General features: G+C 35.9%; 2 protein-coding genes across 5 annotated transcripts in view; both read right to left on the bottom strand.

The window, feature by feature from the left end:
* Nucleotides 1-1,445: 1,445 nt before the first annotated feature.
* On the bottom strand, nt 1,446-13,395 carry LOC107559169 (sphingomyelin phosphodiesterase 2-like). 2 transcript variants are annotated; one of them, XM_016242917.1, is made up of 12 exons: nt 13,240-13,395; nt 12,924-13,068; nt 11,109-11,205; nt 10,244-10,320; nt 8,332-8,425; nt 6,864-6,953; nt 6,651-6,733; nt 6,433-6,565; nt 6,241-6,345; nt 5,472-5,625; nt 4,430-4,480; nt 1,446-2,262 (listed from the first exon to the last, which is right to left on the bottom strand). In XM_016242917.1, exons 2-12 carry the CDS (start codon nt 12,971-12,973, stop codon nt 1,850-1,852), a joined length of 1,347 nt encoding a protein of 448 aa, XP_016098403.1. In that variant the 5' UTR covers nt 12,974-13,068; nt 13,240-13,395; the 3' UTR covers nt 1,446-1,849. The 2 variants fall into 2 exon arrangements, with proteins under 2 accessions (XP_016098403.1, XP_016098404.1); XM_016242918.1 differs by lacking the exon at nt 4,430-4,480 and having other exon boundaries at nt 1,447-2,262.
* Nucleotides 13,396-17,127: 3,732 nt separating this feature from the next.
* The window catches only part of LOC107559176 (transcriptional enhancer factor TEF-5-like), a 26,739-nt gene continuing 20,529 nt past the window's right edge, over nt 17,128-23,337 (bottom strand). For all 3 annotated transcript variants that reach the window (XM_016242929.1, XM_016242928.1, XM_016242927.1), the window contains 4 exons: nt 20,281-20,454; nt 19,975-20,118; nt 19,708-19,860; nt 17,128-17,714 (listed from right to left, as the gene is read on the bottom strand). In XM_016242929.1, the coding sequence (XP_016098415.1) occupies nt 17,601-17,714; nt 19,708-19,860; nt 19,975-20,118; nt 20,281-20,454 (585 nt within the window). In that variant the 3' untranslated portion in view covers nt 17,128-17,600. The remainder of the gene's footprint in view (nt 17,715-19,707; nt 19,861-19,974; nt 20,119-20,280; nt 20,455-23,337) is intronic.

Raw genomic sequence — 23,337 nt, 5'->3', positions numbered from 1 at the left:
CAAGTCTTGTGTTCCAAAGAGTTATTTTGAGTTCTCTTGCAAAAGTCTTGCGTTCCAAAAATATATTTTGCATTCTCTCACAAGTCTTGCGTTCCAAAGAGATATTTTGAGTTCTCTCGCAAGAGTCTTGCGTTCCAAAAATATATTTTGCATTCTCTCACAAGTCTTGCGTTCCAAAGAGATATTTTGAGTTCTCTCGCAAGAGTCTTGCGTTCCAAAAATATATTTTGAGTTATCTCGCAAAAGTCTTACGTTCCAAGTTTACAAACCCTTAATTATAGCAGTGATATCATGAGTTGCATCAATGTCTGCTTGCAGCCTCGTGTGATAGTTGTCTATGAATTCCAGAATTATGGTTAAACTATTTCTGCCTATCCATAGAAACAGGTTTGTTATATTCATTAAAGTGTGATATGCGTTTATTGGATAGTGTAATGTTCTCATGCTCCAGTGTGGATGATGGGAGATGTTAATGACTGAGTGCTCAGTCTCTGGCATCACACTTCAGTGACAGATCTTGCAGGAGCCAACTCTACAGTACAACAAAAGTCTGACATTCACTCACCAGAACAACACAGTATAACTGTACATGCTTCAGTGTGTAAAGCAGTGTATAACTGCTGTGATGATCAAACACACAACAAGTGCTGTAACTCTATATTATAATTAGCCCTTCTTTTACAACCACTCCCAGAAATACTACTCCTCCTAGTACTATTTTGTTATGCAACAAAAGGGCTAAGATGTTAATTATTGTCTTAAATATTGTTATGGTAATGGTTTCCTAAAGTACTTAAATATTATAAAAACCTACTAGAAACCACAATCTTCTCTTGTGTTAATTGCTATTGAAGTCTGATGTAGCATTATTAGGCTTGGCATAAAATATGAATGCGTCCTGCAGAAAAACTTATTTTAAAAATCTATCTAATCAAATCTATTTGCTAAAATAGATCAAAAACTACGATAATATTTTTCCTCTTAATTATTATGCATGGATATATGACATTATATTAGGCTTTAAAAAATATTATGTAAACTGTCCAAGAGGTAAGATTTATTTATTTATTCAAATTTAATGAAAGCTAAAGTTGTTGTTGCCGACTGTTTAGAATTTCTTTGGAAGAAAATGAAAGCTAAAAATAAAAATAGCTTGCTAACCACAGAAAACAAATGTTGGCTAAAAGGCTACAGAATATACTCAGAAACTAAACTGTTATTGTTCACTTTTCAGCTCCACAAGCCAGATATTAATTAATCACACAAATTTAATTTCATAACAATGGCAAAATATTTGTTTTATTTTGCCTACAGAACCTCTACCGACCCTTTGACCGTTTATGCTCTTGCATGCAAGAGCAAGAGCACTACCTTGTGGAAAGGGGGTGAATTATTTAAAACACCCTACAGTAAATATGAAAATGCTTCAGAATAGTGATTTATTTATTCATGATTATGATGAAATTACATTCAAACAGTGTTTATAATGCCTAAAATGTGGTCTAGTAATACCTCAACAACAAATCGTTAAAAAAATTGACTTAAGTCTCTTTTGAGTTACATTAAAATATCAGAGAGCACACTGTTCGGAGTGTCTTAACAGGCATAGACTAGCAAAGAAATAAATAACTCGCCCTCACGGAAACAAACAGGGCTTTACATTTCAGCCTTCAAGATTTTCAGTTCGTTAAAATGCGAAGAGCAGCAGCTCTGTGATGATTAATCTGTCTATTCACTGAGTTGAGGTAGGTATAGCCTCAGAGCACTGCTCTCGGATCAGCTCTTCAAGTTATTTCCTAACAGCTATTATGTAACACTGAGGTACAGTAACCTGACCCAGAACCAGCTCTTACGGGTCAACCCGTTTAGAAGGACTCAGCGGCTGGAGCTCTGGAGGACCATCGGAGGATGAAGATCCAGACAGCCGACATCCTGTCAGTTTAGTCTGGAGGTCATTAGAGGTCAGCATCATCTGGTCTTCAGTCTCTTTCAGGACTTTGATGTGTGTGGTGAAGAGCAGGTAGAGCAGAGCTCCAGAGAGGAGCAGGCCCATGCAAACGGCTCCCAGAAGCCCCACGGTGCTGAAGGAGCAGGAGCAGGAGCAGGGCAGGAAGGCCAAAGCCAGCGGCAGCAGCAGTGACAGCAGAGCACCGAACATCAGACGCATGGCTTTGTCCCGCAGGGCCTCGGTCTGACACAGGCCTTCCTTCACCACCGCACGCGCCTCTGTGACCACGTCCATCTGCTCTGATACAGCCAGTGCTGGAGGAAGACAGGGCGATAGAGAATAACAATGAATTACACCTATAGTTTGCTTTCATTGAAATCCAAATATCATATTTTCTTCCATATGTCATCCCTGCAGATTCTGTGACTTTTTATCTCTTTAAAAATAATGGTTTGAGCTTTCTTGAACATCACATTGATGGGCGTGACATCATAGACTACCCTTCAAAAAAAGTTTGGGGTCGGTAAAATTTTAATTTAGTTTTTGAAAGAAATCTTTTATGCTCACCAAGGTTGCATTTAATTGATCAAAAATACAGTAAAAACGGTCATATTGTGAAATATCATTACAATTTAAAATAACTGGTTTCTATGTTAATATATTTTAAAATGTAATTTATTTCTGTGATGCAATGCTGAATTACTCCAGTCGTCAGTGTCAGCCTTCAGAAATCATTCTGATATGCTGATTTGCTGCTCGTGAAAACATTTCTAATTTTTCATTAATTATAAATGATATTATCATGAAAATATACATTTTAATGAATAGAAAGTTCAAAAGAATAGCATTAATCTAAAATATATTTTCTTTGTAACATTAAAAATATGTAAAAAAAAAAATGAAAAAAGTGTACATTTTGGACAGTGTTTCTTTAACAGTCTTTATCAGTACTTCTTTACGTTTGCACTTATGGCCTCGTCATGTTCAATAAATCAACTTTATACTGTATATTAGAAGGATGGGTCGCTCTGATCTATCTCAAACACGCCCCAAACCAGTGAAACTGACAGTGCATACCATAACACTCATGACAATCACATATCCGGTATCCTGTAGTTAGTCCAGTTTTCCCACATTCCTTTTTGCCAACTGACACAAAATTCCTCCATCTCTCTTATATGAATCTAAATCCTGGCTCACAAGTAAACGTCGCTCTACCAACATTTATCTGTGCACCACCAGAATCATGCTTTGGTAGCTTTTTAACTCCCTGAAGTCTCGTTGTTATCGGATAAAGAAAAGTTAGTGTAAATTGTTATAGGAACACATACATATGCTGTGCATTAAATTCAAATAAACACATGAAATGTATAGCGTAGTTACTGTAAAGACAATTATTTTGGCAAATATAGCTTTTGTTTGCAATTCCATTTTCAGTGTTGAAGTCCAACATGATTATGTAACAAGAAAACCAAGAGTTCATTTATTCATTTATTCCTGGAGCCGTGTGGAGCACTTTTTATGATGGATGGAGTGGACGCACTTTTTTGGGCTTCAAAATCTTAACCACCATTCACTGCCATTATAAAGCTTGGAAGATTTAATATAACTCCGATTGTATTCGTCTGAAAGAAGAAAGTCATATACACCTAGGATGGCTTAAGGGAGAGTAAATCATGGGGTAGTTTTTATTTTTGGGTGAACTATCCTTTTAAGAGTTGTCATGAGAGTGTGTTGGTGGTATGCATCAGGGCCGGACTGGGATGTAATTTCAGACCGGGAAATCTCACGCTCATCCAGGCCACACAGAAAAAAAGGGGACAAAATTGTGACCAACAGCTTGTAACTGGAGCAGTACTCTTAAAAGGACATCTTTGTAAATTTTTTACCCCTAATAGGTACATATTAGTACTTTAGAGTAGTAATTTGTACCCTTAAGGTACTAATGTGTAGGCCTACCTATTAGGGGTAAAAAAGGAACAAAGATGTCCTTTTAAGGGTCCTATTCCAGTGACAAGCTGTTGTACCCCAAAAATGTGCGATTTTGGGCACTTTATTTTTTTATTTTTGCAGTACTCTTAAAAGGACATCTTTGTAAATTTTTTACCCCTAATAGGTACATATTAGTACTTTAGAGTAGTAATTTGTACCCTTAAGGTACTAATGTGTAGGCCTACCTATTAGGGGTAAAAAAGGAACAAAGATGTCCTTTTAAGGGTCCTATTCCAGTGACAAGCTGTTGTACCCCAAAAATTTTGGGCACTTTATTTTTTTATTTTTTGTATATAGCCTATATATCCACAACAATTTCTGAAACCACAGACAACCCTATTATTTGTATGGCCATCACATAAAAAGGTCTAAATCCTTAGTCTGGGGCCATGGAAAATAATTAAAGGTTCTCTCTTGAACTGCACCAATTCACTTCCCTTTCCCTTTTCTTCATTTACCCCAATATCTCTCTCTCCCTTTTTTTCTTACCTGTCACTTCTTCACCAGCAGGTCTACTGTTGTGAGCAGAACTGTGTCCACCTTGTTGAAAACAACCAGCACATTTCAATTTGTTACCACAGAATGTTATTTATCTTAAAATGACTCAAATACACTAGATTTAACAAACCTATGTTTCATACAAATATACACTACCAGTCAAAAGTTTTTGAACAGTAAGATTTATTATTATTATTATCAATATTTAAAACATTTGAGTACATCAGGATTCATTGACGAATAGAAAGATCCAAAGATCAGCATGTATCTGAAATAAAAAAAAAAAAGCTTTGGGGGGTCTTTGATCAAAAGTGATGATAATGATATTTATAATGTTACAAAAGACTTCTATTTCAGATAAATGCTGTTCTTCTGAACTTTCAACTGTAAAGTTACGAAGCTACGAGAATACATTTTTGCACTAAGAAAACAAAAATAACGTCATCACGCCGGATCTGGGTCAGCGCCGCCACACGCTCGCGTCATGATACTTTTATGAACGCGCGTCCACAAGTGACGTAGTAGAGACGAAAATGTGGAATAAAGTCGTTATTTTTGTTTTCTTTGCGCAAAAAAAGTATTCTCGTAGCTTCGTGACTTTACAGTTCAACCTCTGATGTGACACGGACTACTTTGTCGATCATCTTGATACTTTTTTGGACCTTGAACGTGGTAGTTACCTTGCTGTCTATGGGAGGGTCAGAGAGCCCTCAGATTTCATCAAAAATATCTTAAATTGTGTTCCGAAGATGAACGAAGTTCTTACGGGTTTTGGAACGACACGAAGGTGAGTAATTAATGACAGAATTTTCATTTTTGGGTGAACTAACCCTTTAATAATAATAATAATAATAAAAAAAAAAACAGGGCAGCGGGCCAAATCAGCCGCCAGGCCACCGGGAATTCTCCCGGTGCTCCCGATGGCCAGTCCGGGCCTGGTATGCATAAAAACTGCTCTGAAGCAGGGTTTCATTTGTTATACTGATGTGAAATGCTTGTTTTTGCTGTTCTGAGAACAACGCTGAGTACTCACTGTCGCTTGATCCATGCTGTCTGCTGTCCTCTGAGCGCAGAAGGGCCAGTTCAGCAGTCAGAGCCTCATGGTCAGAATATGGAAAGGGTTTATCAGCCACTGGACCTTTGGTGGTGGAAAGAGACTCACACTTCATGCTCACTCTCTGAGAACCCTGCACAAGAAAAAGAACAAACATAAACACTAATGTTGAGTATGGCATATGGAAAAGAGCAGCGTGTAAACTTACACATACACTACTGTTCAAAAGTTTGTGGAGTTTTAAAAGTTTTTAACAGAATCGTCTTCTACTCACCATGGCTGCATTGATTTGATCAAAAATACAGTGAAATATTTTTACTATTTAAAATAACTCTTTTCTATAAATAAAATATTGTAATTTTCTATTGAATATATTGTAAAATGCAATTAATTTTAATTTTCAGCATCATTATTCGTCTTCAGTGTCACATGATCCTTCAGAAATCATTCTAATACTGTACGTTGATTTACTGCACAAGAAACATTTCTTATTATTATCAATGCTGAAAACAGTTAAGCTGCTTCATATTTTTGTAAAAAAAAAAAGTAACATTTTATTTCAGGATTCTTTGATGAATAGGAGGTTCAAAAGAAGAGCAAATATTTGAAATATAAATCTTGTGCAACATTATAAACATCTTTACTGCCACTTTTAATCACTTTAATGCATCCTTGCTGAATAAAACTATTAATTTATTTCAACAAAAATGTGTGTAGTCCTATATACAGAATATTGAGATTATTTTACCTTCATGAGAATGTAGTCAATTCTGATGCCCTTCTCAAAAGGAACAAGATCTTGCTTCTTTGTGAAGTGATTGTCTGCTATTAGTGTGTGACCATCTTCACAGCCCTGCCGAGAGCAACACAAAGTGACGATTCGAAGCAAAACAGGGCACACAAACAAGCTGAATAAGCATGCAACATGAAGTGTGCTCACATCAAACGTGTCTGTTTCAGTGTAGCAGTCTCTGAGCCCAGTGTGGGATCTGAGGAGACGGTTTCCCAGGTCCTGAGGGTGCATGTTCAGATCCCCTCCCAGAACCACCAGATCTGCTCCGCAGGACGTGTGGCTAAAGAGGCCGCACGGTGGGAGTTTACTAAAAGCATGTGACCTCTTTTCTCTGTGACACATTTAGAAAACACACTTTCTCTTACCGCACGAACTGCAGCATTTCCCACGACTGCACTATTCTGTGGGGAAGGTATTCATCTCGAGCCCTGGAGTACTCTGCATGTAACTGAGAAGACAGCAGTATCATTACTGAAGGTGCATCGTCTCCAGTTACTCATGAATAAACCCGAGTGACCATGAGGAACACACCTCAAGACCTATTCAAGCCAGACCAGACTTTAGAGAGAGCGACTTACATGAGTAACATAGACGTGCGCCTTTAATCCAGAAACGTCTACAATGACCAACCCGACTGCTTTGCCCCCAAACCAGTCACCATGGCGCAGCTGAGGTGGACACACACACATACAAAATGTAATGTAATTCTCGCTGTGCTAAAACTTTGTTACATGAATCATTGTACCATAAAGAAACAAAACATATCAGATTCCTCTACAAAAGCTAGTCACATTATGTCCCTTGTGGAAAAAGTATACTTTAACATAATTTCAAACAGAGTACATATTACAGAAATAATGTTCTTCAAAAGAATTTAAGTGCAAACTGAATGTAATGTTTACATGCACATGTTCGTTTCAATTAAATAACACATTTATTAATAGTTTAAATTCATATTAAATGCAATTAGCTGAACTTTAAGTATAGGACTTACAGTATGTATATATTTACATGTAATTACATAATTCTATTATCTGTTGATATTTGGTTCAAGTGTAATGTGTAAATGAAAATATAGGCTACTATATATCTTGCACGTCATGTATTTAAATACATTTGTAATTACACATTTGAAATGATGAAGTTGCCATTTAGTAAATTTAAAATATTAAATGTAATATTGAATAATATTTCATTAAGCATTTTAATTTCATTAATATGAAATAATATGTAATGTATTTAATATATTTCAAATATTAAAATATTTAATGTTTCAACAATAATTATATTTATATATATATATATATATACAGTGTATATATAGACTTGTGGCATGAAACTCTAGATGGCGCAGTCCGATAGGTCTAACTCAATCTGACCTAATGACATCATTATCTCATGGCACAGCTGATTGGTTCTCTCCTGTATCGGTAGCCAATGAGCGAGCTGCTCAACATTCAAATATGTGACTAGTGCTTGCCGTAGCAGCTGCAGATTGCTTCAGAAACCCTCCACCTTCCCCAGCTCCACCTGTATAGATCTGCTACGAGGTGATTCATATATGCTATATGGGGGTTATTTAATATATGTTATATTTGCAGCAGCAATATTTCTTACATGCTCACAGCAGCATGTTGTGTATTGGCAGTAGCAAGTCTCGGTCTAGCAAGCAGATCTGTTCCACCAAGACCAAATACATTAACATTGTCATGTACATTATCATGCCAAATCCCTCCGAGAGTTGTCATGACAGCAATATATATAATCAGAATCGCAATTCGCAGACTTATTACATAGAGATTAATAGATAAATAAATAAATAAATTGAAATGAAATATAAATTTGAGTTTACATTATGTGAGAAGAAAGTAACTCCGGAGTGATATGAGAGAAATAGTATGAAACAATTATTATGAAACTAGCAGCGCTATTTAGGAGAACTGGGACACAAATAAATAAATTATAAATTATATAGCTTAGTGACATTATACAAAACATTTGAGGGCAGATTGACCAATCAGAATTAAGTACACAGACATAGCTTACCATATATGGGTAGCCGTTGAGAGAGTACTGGTAGAGCAGAGCGTCCTGGATTCTGTGTCTGGAGAACACAGCAAGCCCACTGCCAATGACTCCACTGTCAAAACATACCAGAACATACAGCTACAAAATAACATTTGTCTTTAGGTATCTCTTGCTGTATATACGGCAGCAATCACACAGCTGCTCTTACTTTTCTAGTATTACTAGGGAGACTGAAGACAAAAACCTTTTGTTTGACTCACAACTACACACTTAAGTCTAGGGTTATTATCTATGTTGATTACCCCTAGAAGACTTACACTCTTAAAAATAAAGGTGCTTCACGATGCCATAGAAGAAGATAGATGGTTCCATAAAGAACCTTTAACATCTGAAGAACCTTTCTGTTTCACAAAAGCTTCTTTGTGGCTAAAGAAGGTTCTTCAGGTTATAAAAAGGTAAGAAAGAGATGGTTCTTTAAAGAACATTTGACTGAATGGTTCTTTGTGGAACCAAAAATGGTTTTGAAGCACCTTTATTTTTAAGAGTGTACTTTCCTTTCTTTTGAACATATTGGCAGTCATTTGTTTTGTGCAGATATAATAAAGGAATAGTTCACCAAAAAATGAAAATGTTCTCACCCTCAAACCATCCAAGAGGTAGATGAGTTTGTTTCTTCATCTAAAGAGATTTACATCACTTGCTCACCAATGGATCACTTTCTCACCAATGATGGATTTATTTATTGCAAGCATGCAGCTTTTCACAAGACATTAACTGATGGACTGGAGTGGTGTGGATTGCTTGTGGATTACTGTGATGTTTTTATCAGCTGTTTGGACTCTCATTCTGACGGCACCCATTCACTGCAGAGCATCCATTGGTGATCAAGTGATGCAATGATCAATTTCTCCAAATCTGTTCTGATGAAGAAACAAACTCATCTAAATCCTGGATGGCCTGAGGGTACATTTTCAGCATTTTTGGTTAAATAGTCCTTTAATACATCCCTTAATTATTCATTGTACCATGGTGAATAAGCAGAGCGTAAAGGTTGCGTAAAAAAACAATAGTGAAAATGTGGGTTAAGGATTTGCAATAGTAATAGCCGATACCACCAATAATGTGAAAATCCAAAAGCTTCTAATTCCCGTCACGCTTTGGGGGGAGTCTAAGTGTGTTGACGTGTTAACTGTAGATACTACTGCTTCTTTGATAAGTGAGATGATTACAAATTCTGCCAAATCAGCTTTATTGATTGCAATGCTTCTTTTTCTTGTCTCATAAAGATAAGGATAAGATATAAAGGTCACTTTTGAAGACTCAGAATATGATGGAATATTCAAACAAATGTCTCAAAAGAAGATTTTTTTTGAGCTTCTTAAAGGGATAGTTCACCCAAAAGTAATTTTAAAAGTCTTAATTTATTCACTTATTCAAGTTGCTCCAAAACCATATGCTTTCTTCCATGAAACACAAAAGGAGAACTTTTGAAGAATGTCCAACCTGCTCTTTTCCATACAATGGAAGCAGTGATGAAGGGACACCAAACGACTTTAGTTCTTTTGTGTCTTGTTGCCAAACGTGACACACATTTTTAGTAAATAACAACTTAAATGTTGGTCTGTTCCTGACAGAATGCTATTATGGGCTTCAAAATTTCTCCTTTTGCGTTTCCACAGAAGAAAAAAATCATACGGGGTTGGAACGACACAAGGGTGAGTAAATGATGACTGGATTTTTTTTAGTTTTGGGTGAACTCTACTCTTAGTAGGGATTTTATTTCCTGCCTTTTTCTCTCTGGAATGTGTGAGAGCGTCTAACCGCTTGATCGCTGATCAGAAGGTTTCAAAGTCTCTCTTTCAAAATCCCAATGGCTTTGAAGTACAAAGCGACTTTCAAAGTCCCTCGTGTCACAGCGAGTTGAACTGACCTCTTGAAATAGTGAGTATAAGGATGAGAGGAGGACAGCTTTCTCTTCAGGAAAAGGAAATCTCTTTCACTCCATACCTAGAACAATGAGAAATATACTTAGATCAGTAAAAATTATGTTTATGTGTATGTCTAGCTAGCATAGTAAATTTATAAAGACATAAAAAAAAAGGTTTTTATTGCTTTATAATGAAATCTCTTATAAAGACTGCATTTATTTGTAAAAAAACAAAAAATATTGGAAACTGTGATACATTTTATTCGGGATTCACTGACTAGCATTTATTTTAAATAGAATATTTTGTAACATTATATGTGTATTTTTGTTCAATTAATTGCATCCTCACTGAATACATGCATTAATTATTATTATTTTTATTATTATTTATTTATTTTACTTAGCCCAAAACTTTGACTGGTAGTGTATTACGCGTTCCATAAAATTATTAAGCAGCAAAAACCAAATCAGCATATTATTATGATTTCTGAAGGATCATGTGACACTGAAGACTGGAGAAATGATGCTGAAAATTCAGCTTTGCATCACTGGAATAAATTACATTTACAAACATATTCAAAAAGTAAACAGTTATTTTAAATAGTCATATTTTTTTTGCAATATTACTGAATTTTTTGATCGAATAAATGCAGTCTGGTTGAATATAAGAGACTTCTTTCAAAAACATTAAACACTTAATCGACTCCAAACGTTATAATCAGCCACAACCACATATCTGTTTAGGACACAGTGTTATTCGTCCATCAGGGAAATGAAGCAAAATGAAGTGCTAAAGCCACAAGGGCACTGAATTAATCCCTAAAGACAGTCAGAGGATAAAGGGGTTAAAGTGTAGAGTAAAACCCACTTCCTGTAACAGGGCGATGTCGTGCTGCTCTCGGCCCAGTAATTCTCCGATCATCTCATACCGCTGTGTACAGAGTTGACTGAAGAACCGAATTCCCCTGAAAAACACAAAACCATAGTCACTATTGTCTTGCGGTCTGCCCACATACAAAACCCCAACAGCATTTATTGTATACACATATGCAGTCATTATGCTTCACATAATAACACAGCTGACTTCATCATTTCACAGCTCCATCACATGGATGCTTTAATAATCTGCTGTGTCATCTAAATCAGGGGAAGTATTAAAAACCACATTTTCTGTCTCAGCTACAATCACAGTCTGCAGTATTGTGTCTTGTTCTGGAACATGGTGCTGACAGTGTTGGCATCAGCAGAGCGGGAGGCCCACACTGCATGTCATGTGTGTCAGCCTGTCTGCTCATGTGTTTTCCCCTTCATACTGTATATATATATATATACACACACTCACACACACAGGTTTACTTTTGTGAAAAGTGGGGACATCCCATAGGCGTAATGGTTTTTATACTGTACAGACTGTATATTCTATTGCCCTACACCAACCCTACCCCTAAACCTACCCCTTACAGGAGACTTTGTGCTATTTCAGATTTGCAATACACTCCATTCTGTGTGATTTATAAGCGTTTTGAAAAGCGGGGACATGGGGTAATGTCCTGAAAAGTCACCTTCTCCTTGTAATACCTATGTCATACCTTTGTCATTATACAAATTTATGTCCTCATTTGTCACAAAAACGCGTACACACACACACACTTTTTGAGAACTTTCTAATATATTTATGTCAAATATATCTAAAGGGTATATATCTAGACTAGATTTCTAGTTGCATTCAATGCAAAGGTTTTCTATTCTCTGAACACATGTCTTAAGAGTATAAGGTTATATAATAGTTATAAAATAGCGAGCAGTTTCTAGCAAAACAAAATGTTGGTGCTAAGCCATATACTACTACTACTACTACTACTACTACTACTACTACTAATACTACTAATAATAAAAATAATACATTCCATTCAAAAAGTGTCCATTATTTATGAAGATTTGATTCTTTTTTGTGCCATTTGAAGGCCTGGAAACCGCTATTTTAAAATTAAATATTTCAGGGCTGTTACTGTTAACTACAAATAAAACCATAAAAACAATTGTTAGTTGAAATAATATAAAAAAGCTATTTGCCAAGCTACCATTTTTCACTTTCATGTACTGTAACTTGATGTACTAAACTAAAATTGAAATAAAAATTAATCAAAACTATATATATATATATATATATGAAAAAATACAAAAAAAGAAGGGAAATATTCAAAAACACACACATTGCAACACTACTGTGTATGCTACATTCATAAAGTCTTCAACAATTTTCTAATGTACTATTCTAGTTGAATAGTACGGAATTATAGGCACACAAAAAAAATAAATCACCAAAGATACACAAATGTCAGGGGATGTCGAAACTTCTCCAGAGCCCTAAAACACCCTCAGACCCCAGAGGGGTAATGCAGGATAATGAAATATGCTAGAATTAGACACAATTATTTGGCTAAAGCTCAAAAATGAATAAAAAATGTTCATTTATCTAATAAAACGACTATATTATCGACTGTATTTTACACTTAGACGTGTGCAGCAAACCCATAAAATATTCATAATTAGATCCATGCATAATTAACTCGATAAATAAACACAGCGAGCTGCATTTCTCCCCCATTAAAAGCAGCTGACATCGTTTCGGAGCGCTCCCAACACAAACACGCTTTGAGGCGGAAGCATCGTCTGAGCTCACCAGCAGTTGAGAGAGAAGACGCGCAGGTTGGAGGGCCGCTCTGTTGCCATGGCGCGGCGCGGCGCGGCTCGGGCTCCGGTCAGTCCGTCAGTCAGAGCGCGGCGAGCGCTTTAGAGTCCGCTGGTTCTGGAGGCGGAGCTTCAAACTAATCCACAAAGCAGCCAAACTCAGGGACATGTGAAACCCTGCTGTTTATTCATTCATTCAAACGATTTGCATTAACAGTAAGAATTATTTTGATCTACATTAACTAACAGCTTAGCAAAAAGGGCTCAGGCATACTTTATAGTTTTTTTTTTTTTAGTCATGTAAATACCTGCATGCGACTGGCGCTCAAATCGATGCTCCGCGTGCGTTCCGGGACAGGATTCTCTCACTGACTGATCGATAACCATCATCGTCCCGTCAGATGACCCCCACTGTCTCCACTGTATCACCTAACATTACACAGCACAGTGCAGCGCATGCGCGTACTGTAGAGAAACACCCGAGTGCATTGTGGGCAATGTAGTTAACTCATTTAATCCCACACATTTTCCCATGTGAGGGTTTGATAACTGCAGTAAACACAGTAAAAAAAATAGCTAATAATGAATAGCTTAAATAATAACCATGATCATGTATTATTATATTATGTATAATATTATTATGCATATGAATTATTCGTTTAAGGGGTTATTTAAAGATATTTCTGTTTGGTGTTGTACTTTCTGAACTCTTGTCAGTGTAAAAACAATATGCTTACATTAGAGTACGTATTTATATAAAAGTAGAAGCAGATTTTCATAAATTTGTTCTGGTCCAGCTCAGACAGTTAACATTATTAATTTGATAAACATATTAAAATGATAATAATGGTTTAAATGAATTATTTACACAAAAGTATGGGAATTAAAGGGATGGAAACAAATAGATAAAGTTAGGCATCACTCAGTAAGGATTTGATTGGAGTAATTCATCTCATAATGCGTCTTGATGTACCGTTTCTTTTATTTATCAACAAAAACTATTTTATTTCCTGGAAAATTACATCATTGAGGAGCTGTCTTTTGATGAGGAACCAATAACCTATAAACTGATCACAGATGTAATCAATAATCCTCTTTAAACTTCACATTTACTCTATGTGCATTTAATTGTGATACACCAACCTGCAATGGTTACCTTACAGAGCAATTTTTACCTGCTTTAACCCATAAAAATACTACTACTACTTCTACTTTTGTTGGTATAAATGCATGCATTTGGGTTGATTTAGTGATGCTAAATAATTTATTTTATTTGGGAACATTTTTTTTATTGTACATTATATCATTAATAAATGCCGTTAAATGTGACCCTATACAGTCACAGCTGTTGCCTAATTATCCTAATGATATTATCACATTAAAATGTAAAAAGTGTGTGTGGAAGGGGGGGGGACCAAATGTCCCCACAACAATAGTAAAACCTGAAAATGTTGACATTGTGGGGACCGGCCTGCAGTCCCCACGAGGGGGGGGAAAAAAAGATTAAAAATAGTCAATTATGTTTATCTGAAAGTGTGACAATGCAAACAGGTTTTCTATAAGGTGTAGGTTTAGGGTTAGGGGATAGGAAATATGGTTTGGTCAGTATAAAAGTAATAGAAGTCTTTGGAAGTCCCCACAATTCACAGAAACAAACATCTGTGTGTGTGTTTCTTTTGTTTATACTGTACGACAACAAAAGCAATTTTGGGATGTTCTAGCTTCCAGGGGTCGAAAGTCACTTTAATGGGCAAAAACACGAAACATTGTAGATGTTACAACCATTATTTAATTTGAACCAGAACAAGAATTATACTGGAACAAACAAAGCAAAACAAAAAATAACAATGAAAAAAGAATAGACATAAAAACCTTTTTCCTCTAACATTCTTAAAATATACACAAAACAATTTGTAGAATTTGTAGTACACACACACACAGGTTTGTTTTTGTGAAAAGTGGGGACATTCCATAGGCGTAATGGTTTTTATACTGTACAGACCGTATATTCTATTGCCCTACACCAACCCTACCCCTAAACCTACCCCTCACAGGAGACTTTGTGCTATTTCAGATTTGCAATACACTCCATTCTGTGTGATTTATAAGCATTTTGAAAAGCGGGGACATGGGGTAATGTCCTGAAAATTCACCTTCTCTTTGTAATACCTATGTCATACCTTTGTCATTATACAAATTTATGTCCTCATTTGTCACAAAAACGCGTACACACACACACACTCATCCAGAAGCATGGTTTTTCTCTTAAAATGTCACAGAAGACCTGAAACACACAATAAGGCAAGACTGGGATGATGTTCACATTCGATTCTTTGGTTAAGATATTACAGATTAGTCTAAAAACCTTCACACACAAAAAAAAAATCCAAAAGGAGAATGTACAACTCAGTTGTTTATGGAACATCAACAAGTGTTTTCCATAATGTATTGGACAAATGTATATACATGTACCAATATATGATGCCATAAATAATCAGCTGACTACAGTTAAACGTCACTGATTATGTCTGACATTTAAAATCATATGTACTAACCAGCGCAGGTGAAAGTGGGTTAAAAAACTAAAAAACTATCAACACCAAGAAGGATGCCATGTGTGGAAGAATAAACGTAAAAAGAGTAATGAATCCATGACTCCGCGTACTGTATATACTGACATTATAAACCTAGAGTGTTTCTACATTACGGAAAGAACCTGAGAATTAGTGTATAGTCCGGATCTTATTGCACATTTTGATATGGAATTAACAGCTAATTTCACTTTGTGCTGTTCAAAATCTTCTGTTGACCACTGCCACACCTCACCACACTCCAAAAATAGAGAGAGCAACTGAAATATTTCAATTTTATATTAAAATACAATGTTTTTTTTTTTTACTTTTTCTTTCTTTTAAAACACAATGTTTTTATTAGGAAAATACTCAAGCACCCAGTTAAGTGTAATTGCTTTGGTGATGATGTAATTATTTAGCATGTAGTTCATTGATTAAAAACACTGAGAAATCAAAACCAAGTGTTACATGCTGAGATCTGTTTTGTCCCGCTGTAACCCCATTATGCAATATCAGCTTTGCCCTCTGTTTTAAACAGTGTTACCTGATCTATTGAATTTTTCTGCTCACTCGCCAGTATGGCACAAAAGTGATAAGGCACTCAAAATGAGGGCAATCGAGTAAAACCATGCATATTTACAATAATCATTATGGAAAAAATAGTTTTAAATCAAAACTCTGCTTTAAAAACGCACTTTGCATATCCACGGAAGCCCCTTTTCACCACAGAATAATTTAAAGAAAGAAAAAAGAAAAGCTAATTGTAACTTTTTTATCTCAGAGTTCTGACTTTTTTCCCCTCACAATTTCAAATTTACATCTCACAATTCTGAGTTTACATCTCGCAATTGTTTTTGTTTTCTGCTACTAAAAAAAGAAAAAAAGGTAATTGCGACTATTTATCTTGCAAATCTGACTTTTTCTTTTTTTTTCTAGAAATTCTGAGAAAAAGCCAGAATTCTGAGACATGAACATAATCGCGAGATATAAACTCAGAATTTTCTCAATTCCAATTATACATCTCATAATTTTGTTTATATTTTGCAATTCTGACATTTTCTCGTAGAAATGGGAGTTTACATCTCAAAATCCAGTTTTCTGCTACAGAGCAAAAAAGAGGTAATTGCGAGTTTTTAATTTGACAATTGTGTTTTTCTCACAATTGCTGGCCTTTCTCTTCCCAATTACGAGTTTATATCTAGTTATAAACTAGCAATTGTGAGTTAACATCGGAATTGTGAGAAAAAAAGCCAGAATCTTGCAATTCTGAGCTTATATCTTAAAAAAATCAGATTTGTTTCCTCTCAGAATTACAAGAAACAAAGTCCAAATTGTGAGATGTGAACACAGAATCACCAGAATATTTGCTAGAAGTTGTGAGATAAAAACTCGCAATTATGTTTTTTATTCCGTGGCAAATACAGGCTTCCGTACATATCCACGTAACACCAGGAGGTAGAAATAGCTCACACATTTGCAAACTTTCCAAAACAACAAAAATCAAGCCAAATCGAGAGTAGAACTTGCTAAAGTGTGTGACATTCATGGAACATGAACCCTGGACTTCTTGCAACTTGCGCTTCCCATCACAACTAACATTCAAGGTTTCCTTCCTACACAAAACAAGACTTGCACATCGTTCTGAGCACAATCTGAGCCCGCGATCTGTCAAAGGTCAGAGGTAGCAAGCTGCTGCTTCTAAATGAAAGACAAACATACACTATCGCAACGTTCCTGATTAGAGAAAGACTCGTATCGACCAGAATTCCTTTCCTATTCGCTTACAATGGCTTTTAAAAAGACCTTCGTGCCTTCAGAGTCTAGTACCATAAACGTGACAGAGTTCACCCACCACAGACATTCAAGACCTCTCCTCCACAAAACAATAAGAAACAGAATTATCCCTGAAAGTACATTTCCGTTGCTTTTAAGGAACACATCTACATATACAGCACAACCTAGTGCAGAGGATCCCGGTTTGTGTTTTGTCCATGATTGTGTTCATGAGCTTCAGGTTTGTCTAATTTTCTTCTCCTCACTTTGTTGGTACGCATTGGATGAACGGCGTCTGGAGGTGTTTGGGCACAGCTGGTTGTTCAGTCCTTGACGAGTCTGTAAACGTGATACTGTGCTCCGTGGTCGCTTGTGGACACCTCAAACACGAACGCAATGCAAAGCAAAGTCTCTTGTGTGTCTCTGTTTGTGACAACCTGAGGGGGAGAAAAACACATCAGGGAAAAGTGTAACAGAACAGTAGAATAACACTAATTCCAAAGAAAGCATAGCATAGTAAACTTTCATGTTGGATGAGCTTAATGACATAAGTTTGGAAACACATCCTTATTTTGACTATATGTGACCCTGGAGCACAAAACCAGTCTTAAGTCGCTGGGGTATATTTGTAGCAATAGCCAAACATACATTATATGGGTCAAAATTATAGCTTTTTCTTTTATGCCAAAAATCATTAGGATACTAAATGAACAACATGATCAAAACATTGCTGAAAAACCTGTCATATACAACCTATTACATGCCTTCTGTCGTTAATATTTTTTAGCAAGGCCTATAATTGTAAAAACATCCCCCTATTGTATTTTTTTTTCCAGTGAAATCTTTTCTGATTTTTAGTAAACATATGAATAAAAACATATAATATCCAAGAATGCTTTAATTTATCCTACAATCTTTAAAATGAGACAAACATCAATACATAAATATATGTCTTTACTGTCAGTTTTTTATCAATTTAATGCACCCTTGTTGAATAAAAGTATTAATTTCTTGACTCTAATAATGCATTCAGGTCTGCTTTGACCCAGTAGACATAAAAATGTCTAAACACTGCATAATTTAAAGGGGTGGTTCACTGGTTTTTTTCTAGGCTTGACTGTGTTTATGGGGTGTAGTCTAACATGTGTTAATGCTTCATTTTTTTTTTAAACTCATTATTTTTCACATAATTTACCTTTATTCCACACCGCTCTGCCCCTTCTCTGAGAAACGGGCTGATGAACCCGGGAAGTAACTTGTTGTAGTCCCTACCAGCCGTTTTTGTAGGCATTAAACTGCCAGAATTTTAAAAGACTGAATTTAAAAGAAAAATATCTCCGTTTGCATTGAACTTTCAGCTTCGTAACTTTGCAGATATTGTTTATGCTCAAACAGCAACATTACACACTAACTAACATTAAAAAAGGGGAAATCGCAATGAACCACCCCTTTAATAAGGGAATGAAACTTTGCATGTGCCCTTAAAATACTTTTTTTTCCCTCAGATTTTTTACAATTATTTTTAAGAAATATAGCCATTTAAAAAATAGTAATGATAAAAATAAACAGGACCTGGGTATGTATGGAGTACCATTAGCTGCCAAAAATACTTTTTATAAAATGATCTATGAAGCTGTATTAATGTCCAAAAAATGTTTTGTTATATTAGTGTCAAAAAATCCTTTCCCCATATCTTACATACTGATTTTTGTTAATAAACATGAATATGTATGCCTATTAATGAATCACTGTAGCATCAAAAATGTATCATATTTTTCATCTAAAAGTGAAAGTTGAGCAAGCAAAATGGATTTACTTTGTTTGAAAACTTTTCAGAGTAATATTTATGTTGTCTTGTAGAAATAAATATGTAGGTTTCATAAATGTGGAATGTTTTTAACAATCATCAGGTATAAATTCAAATCAATTTAATCAAATTCTATTCATTACAAAAGGGTTAATACTGGTAATTCTCAGATTATATAAATTTCATTCAATTATATATTTAAATAAGATTTCTCATCATTATTGAAATATATCTCATCATTTTGGTACGACTCATGTGTGATTTTAAGTTTCAAAGAATTTCTCCATTTTAATTAATCAAAAAATGGCAAATGCAGTAATAACATGGTAACATTAAAAACTTAGATTTTTTTCACATTTAGAAGTTGCTGATCAGATACATTATGGTTTTAGTTGAAACATATTAACTTATGACTATTTTATAAAACAACGATTCTTCAGGACCCAAAATATATGAAAATTGTATGCAGATTTTAAAAGAAATTTTTGAATGAAATAAATAGGCACTAGTCAGTCCCTCTATTAAAAGTAATTAGGTAAATTCCTTTTCCTGTCATTCTGATTCAACATCCTTTGGCGCATTTGGCCAGTTCACAAATTGGTCCTGTTTTCTCATTCTCTTACCTGCAGTATAGTGAAGTTCTCCAGGACGCTGTTCATCATGTATTTCTCTGGCAGGTGTTTGAGTTTATGGATGAAGTTGATCATGTATTCACACATGGGTGAGCGATGGATCCGGTAAACGTACCTCCCGCCCTCAACACGCGCATACTCCGTCTAGGGGTCAAAAAGTCAAAGTATAGAAGCTGGTTTTCTGCATGAAACTATATTGTCAGTACTGTCCATGTACGGTAGATGACAAAAACACAGCTATGAATAATTAGAACTCACCTCGACTTTCTCTACCACCTGTTTCCCAAAAGAACAGACTTTAGTGGAGACAGTGATGCTCATGTTTTCAGCGCTGCTGTACTGACTGCTGACCCCATAGAACGAGCCTGCGCCATCCTGAACATTACTGCTGTTCAGATCAGCCTGAGAGACATTACAGGAAAAACCTGTTTGAAAATGTGTCACATACAGTAGACCAACATCTAAGACTAAATTGGTATCTCATACTTTTCAGACTTATAATATTTACTGTATTTTCAGTGGAACAACATTGTCAATGATCAGCGTGCATTTGTAAAAACCCACCCAGAATTTGACCAGAAAGAAGGCGTTCTGAGGGCCTTTCTCATACAGCTCCTTCAGCCCTCCCTTCCTCTCTGGAAACTTGTCGTAGATCTGACGGATGTCCACGGCCTCCAGGAGAGGGTCTGTGTATGAGGGGTTAGTCTGGGCGATGTGGACAAACAGGTGCTTGCTGTACTGTGGATTAACAGGTGAAGAGGTAACCTTTATTGCATTTTCAAATGCATGGAATGTGACCATTCCTGAAACATATGTATATTTTTTTGTCTGTGAAAGTATTGCTATTGTTAACCACAACTATTGAAAATATTTAGGTTAAGTTCGGTAACTTAAATAAAGCAGAAATAAAATTGAATACAAAAACTAGATGTGAAAAGGCAAACTGAAACTTAAATGAAAATCAGAAAGTTAAGTTGAAGTGCTAAAGCTAAAACTGAAATAAAATGAAAGCTAAATAGAAATATTTAAAAATCAGAAACTAATGAAAATAGCAAAAGCACATAAAGTTACTAAAACTAAACTAAAATTAAAATATAAAATGAAAATACAATCAAAATATTAATAAACACTACAATAGCATATAAACTAGACAGATAAGGCTTGAAGACAAACTTTGATGTTGGCTTGGCAAAACTGGAAAAAATATTTTTTATCATGTTTCTAGCGTGTTTTTTTTTTTGCATGATTAGTAGCACACACACGTCAGAGATGTCTATTTGATTTGTGTTTACATCTGGAAGACACATTTTTAGAGTGTATGCCCATGTTCAATATGTCTCCAGTATGTTTCCTGTCAGATGTTAACATCTACAAGCGATATGAATGCTCCTGAGCTCAATTTAATTGCCCCAGAATACAATTGAATCATTCAAATTTTTTTTTTCTAATAAATTTGCAAAGTTGTTACAAACCTGTTTTGTGCTTTATTATGGTGTATGGAGTGTAGATTGATGTGGGGAAAAAGTAATTTAAGTAAGGGATAATCAACGGTTTGCCGTGCATTAAAGGATTTTAAATGCACGACGTGGAGGCAAAGAACCACCCGACGCGAAGTGCATTTAAAATCCTTTAATGCACGGCAAGCCATTGATTATCCTGCATATTCCATGGTCATTTGCCAAGTTATAGACAAGCTAAAACTAGTACTGATCTTTGCAGCACAATATTTGACCGGAAGGGTAAATCGGACACAGAGATGAAATAGTGCGGTAAAATCGCATTTATTTGAATGAATTATCGATCGAGAGAGAGAGAGAGAGATGACAGTTGTATGTGCATTACCTGCATGCTGCATCTGCATGTATCTCTCTACTTAGTTAATTAGGCTACTTCAAAAACAGCGATTTTAGACCTCGTTGCTGAGGAATATAATGTAGCGATCTAGTATCTAGGCTATTTTATTCATAAAAATCTTGGTTAAGCGTTGACAACAAGTTTATGTGCGATCTCTGACTCCCGCTCTTGCTCTCTGTGTGTGTGCTTATGTGTGTGTGTGCGAGTGATGAATGTGGGATTGTGTGCTTCAATTAAAGCAGCGCATTAATATAGAATGGTGATTAAACTGACTTGAAACTACCTGTGCATTAAACGGTTTTACTGCATACCTGCCCGCCAATCAGAATCCAGTATTCAGACAGACCATGGAATAAAGCAGTTTAACATAAGGCTGTAACATAACAAAATGTAAAAAAAGTACGGGTATGAATACTTTCGCAAGGCACCATATTTATATATATATATATATATATATATATAAGTGCTGGGCAACGATTTTTTCAAATCGCGATTAATCGCATTGTTATGCACAAAATTCAATAATGAATTTAAAAGTAGTGTATTGTGCACTTTTTTCATTTAAAAGTACTGCTATATGAACAAAAGTGCAATAACATTTGGTTTGCAAAAACGTACAAATACAAATAAGGTGCTTTTTTACAGCAGTGTTCCTTTTACAGAGTAGCAGTCAAAATATTTCTTGTAAATCTTAACTTATAACATTAATGTAATCACATTAAATATAAAACCAAAGCTATTTGCCACTGCCAGGGCATTAACGTTTTTATAGAAAATATTTGATAGTTTGTTATAGAAAAACATGTTATGCTCCGAGTCCAGAGCTTCCATCATAACATTATAACAGGCACCTTAGAGACCTGCACTATCGCGGGACCCAATGCAGCAGAGTGCGGCGTAGGACAACACTTGATGTGCGAGTGTGGGTGCGGGCGGGAGAATAAAAGTGTGTACTCACACTAGGCAATATTAACCGTTCCGGAGCGTGTTTAACCCCCAAAGCCCGGTTCGTTTGACTAGTGTGATCGCTCCGTGCCACGCTCGGGCACGGTTCATTTAGCCGGCCCTGGCTCGGTCTGAAGAGGTGGGCCAGAGCGTGGTTCAGTTGGGCTCGGGCGCGGCATGCATGTAGTGCCGGAGCGCAGAACTTCTGATGCGTGCAGCATGATTGCGCGTTACATTTCTGAGCAGCAAGAGTGATAGATCTGTAAAGCAATATATCGTGAGAGGGCTGTGTGTTACCGCGTCCCAAACGACTCAAAATAATAAACCACAAAGTTAACAAAACGATGCACTGCACTGTGCTGAGCGCTTCTCTCCTGTCTTCACGTGCTGTCGGAAACTTCCTATTTCCCAATTATGAAGTCGTTATTACGAGCTCATTGCATTCTTTTCTGTTAAAAATAACAGTGAACAGTGGCTTGTGAATGTTGATGCTTAGCCTAAATAATTTTCATGTGAGCGCTGTTGTCTTAGGCCCTCCCCAAATGCTCTCATTGGATGAGACGCGTGATGACACCCATCCCAAGCCAGTACTGATCAACATCACACCCCTCCTGTGACCCATGGTTTGTCTGTATGTGTATTCAGAGCCAGTGAGCAACGCACTTTCATAATAATAAAAAAACGCGATAATGCATTAACTTGCCCAGCCCTATATATATATATATATATATATATATACTGTATGTGTGTATATATATATATATATATATGCAGTGCTGGGGGTATCTTTTTCAAATAAGTAAGGCATGCTTGTTTGTTTTC

This window comes from Sinocyclocheilus grahami, unplaced genomic scaffold, assembly GCF_001515645.1.
Source record: "Sinocyclocheilus grahami isolate Dianchi unplaced genomic scaffold, SAMN03320097.WGS_v1.1 scaffold676.1, whole genome shotgun sequence".
NCBI classification, from domain to species: Eukaryota; Metazoa; Chordata; class Actinopteri; order Cypriniformes; family Cyprinidae; genus Sinocyclocheilus; species Sinocyclocheilus grahami.
This window is presented reverse-complemented; position numbering and strand designations above follow the sequence as displayed.

Bases quoted from the DNA above. Each gene is read 5' to 3' on its own strand.
- LOC107559169 (XM_016242917.1), bottom strand. From the start codon at position 12,973: ATGGCAACAGAGCGGCCCTCCAACCTGCGCGTCTTCTCTCTCAACTGC. The intron at 6,346-6,432 runs GTGAGCACACTT...TGCTCTCGGCAG, and splicing joins CTGAAACAGACACGTTTGAT to GGCTGTGAAGATGGTCACAC. The intron at 4,481-5,471 runs GTGAGTACTCAG...GTTTTCAACAAG, and splicing joins ACAGCATGGATCAAGCGACA to GTGGACACAGTTCTGCTCAC.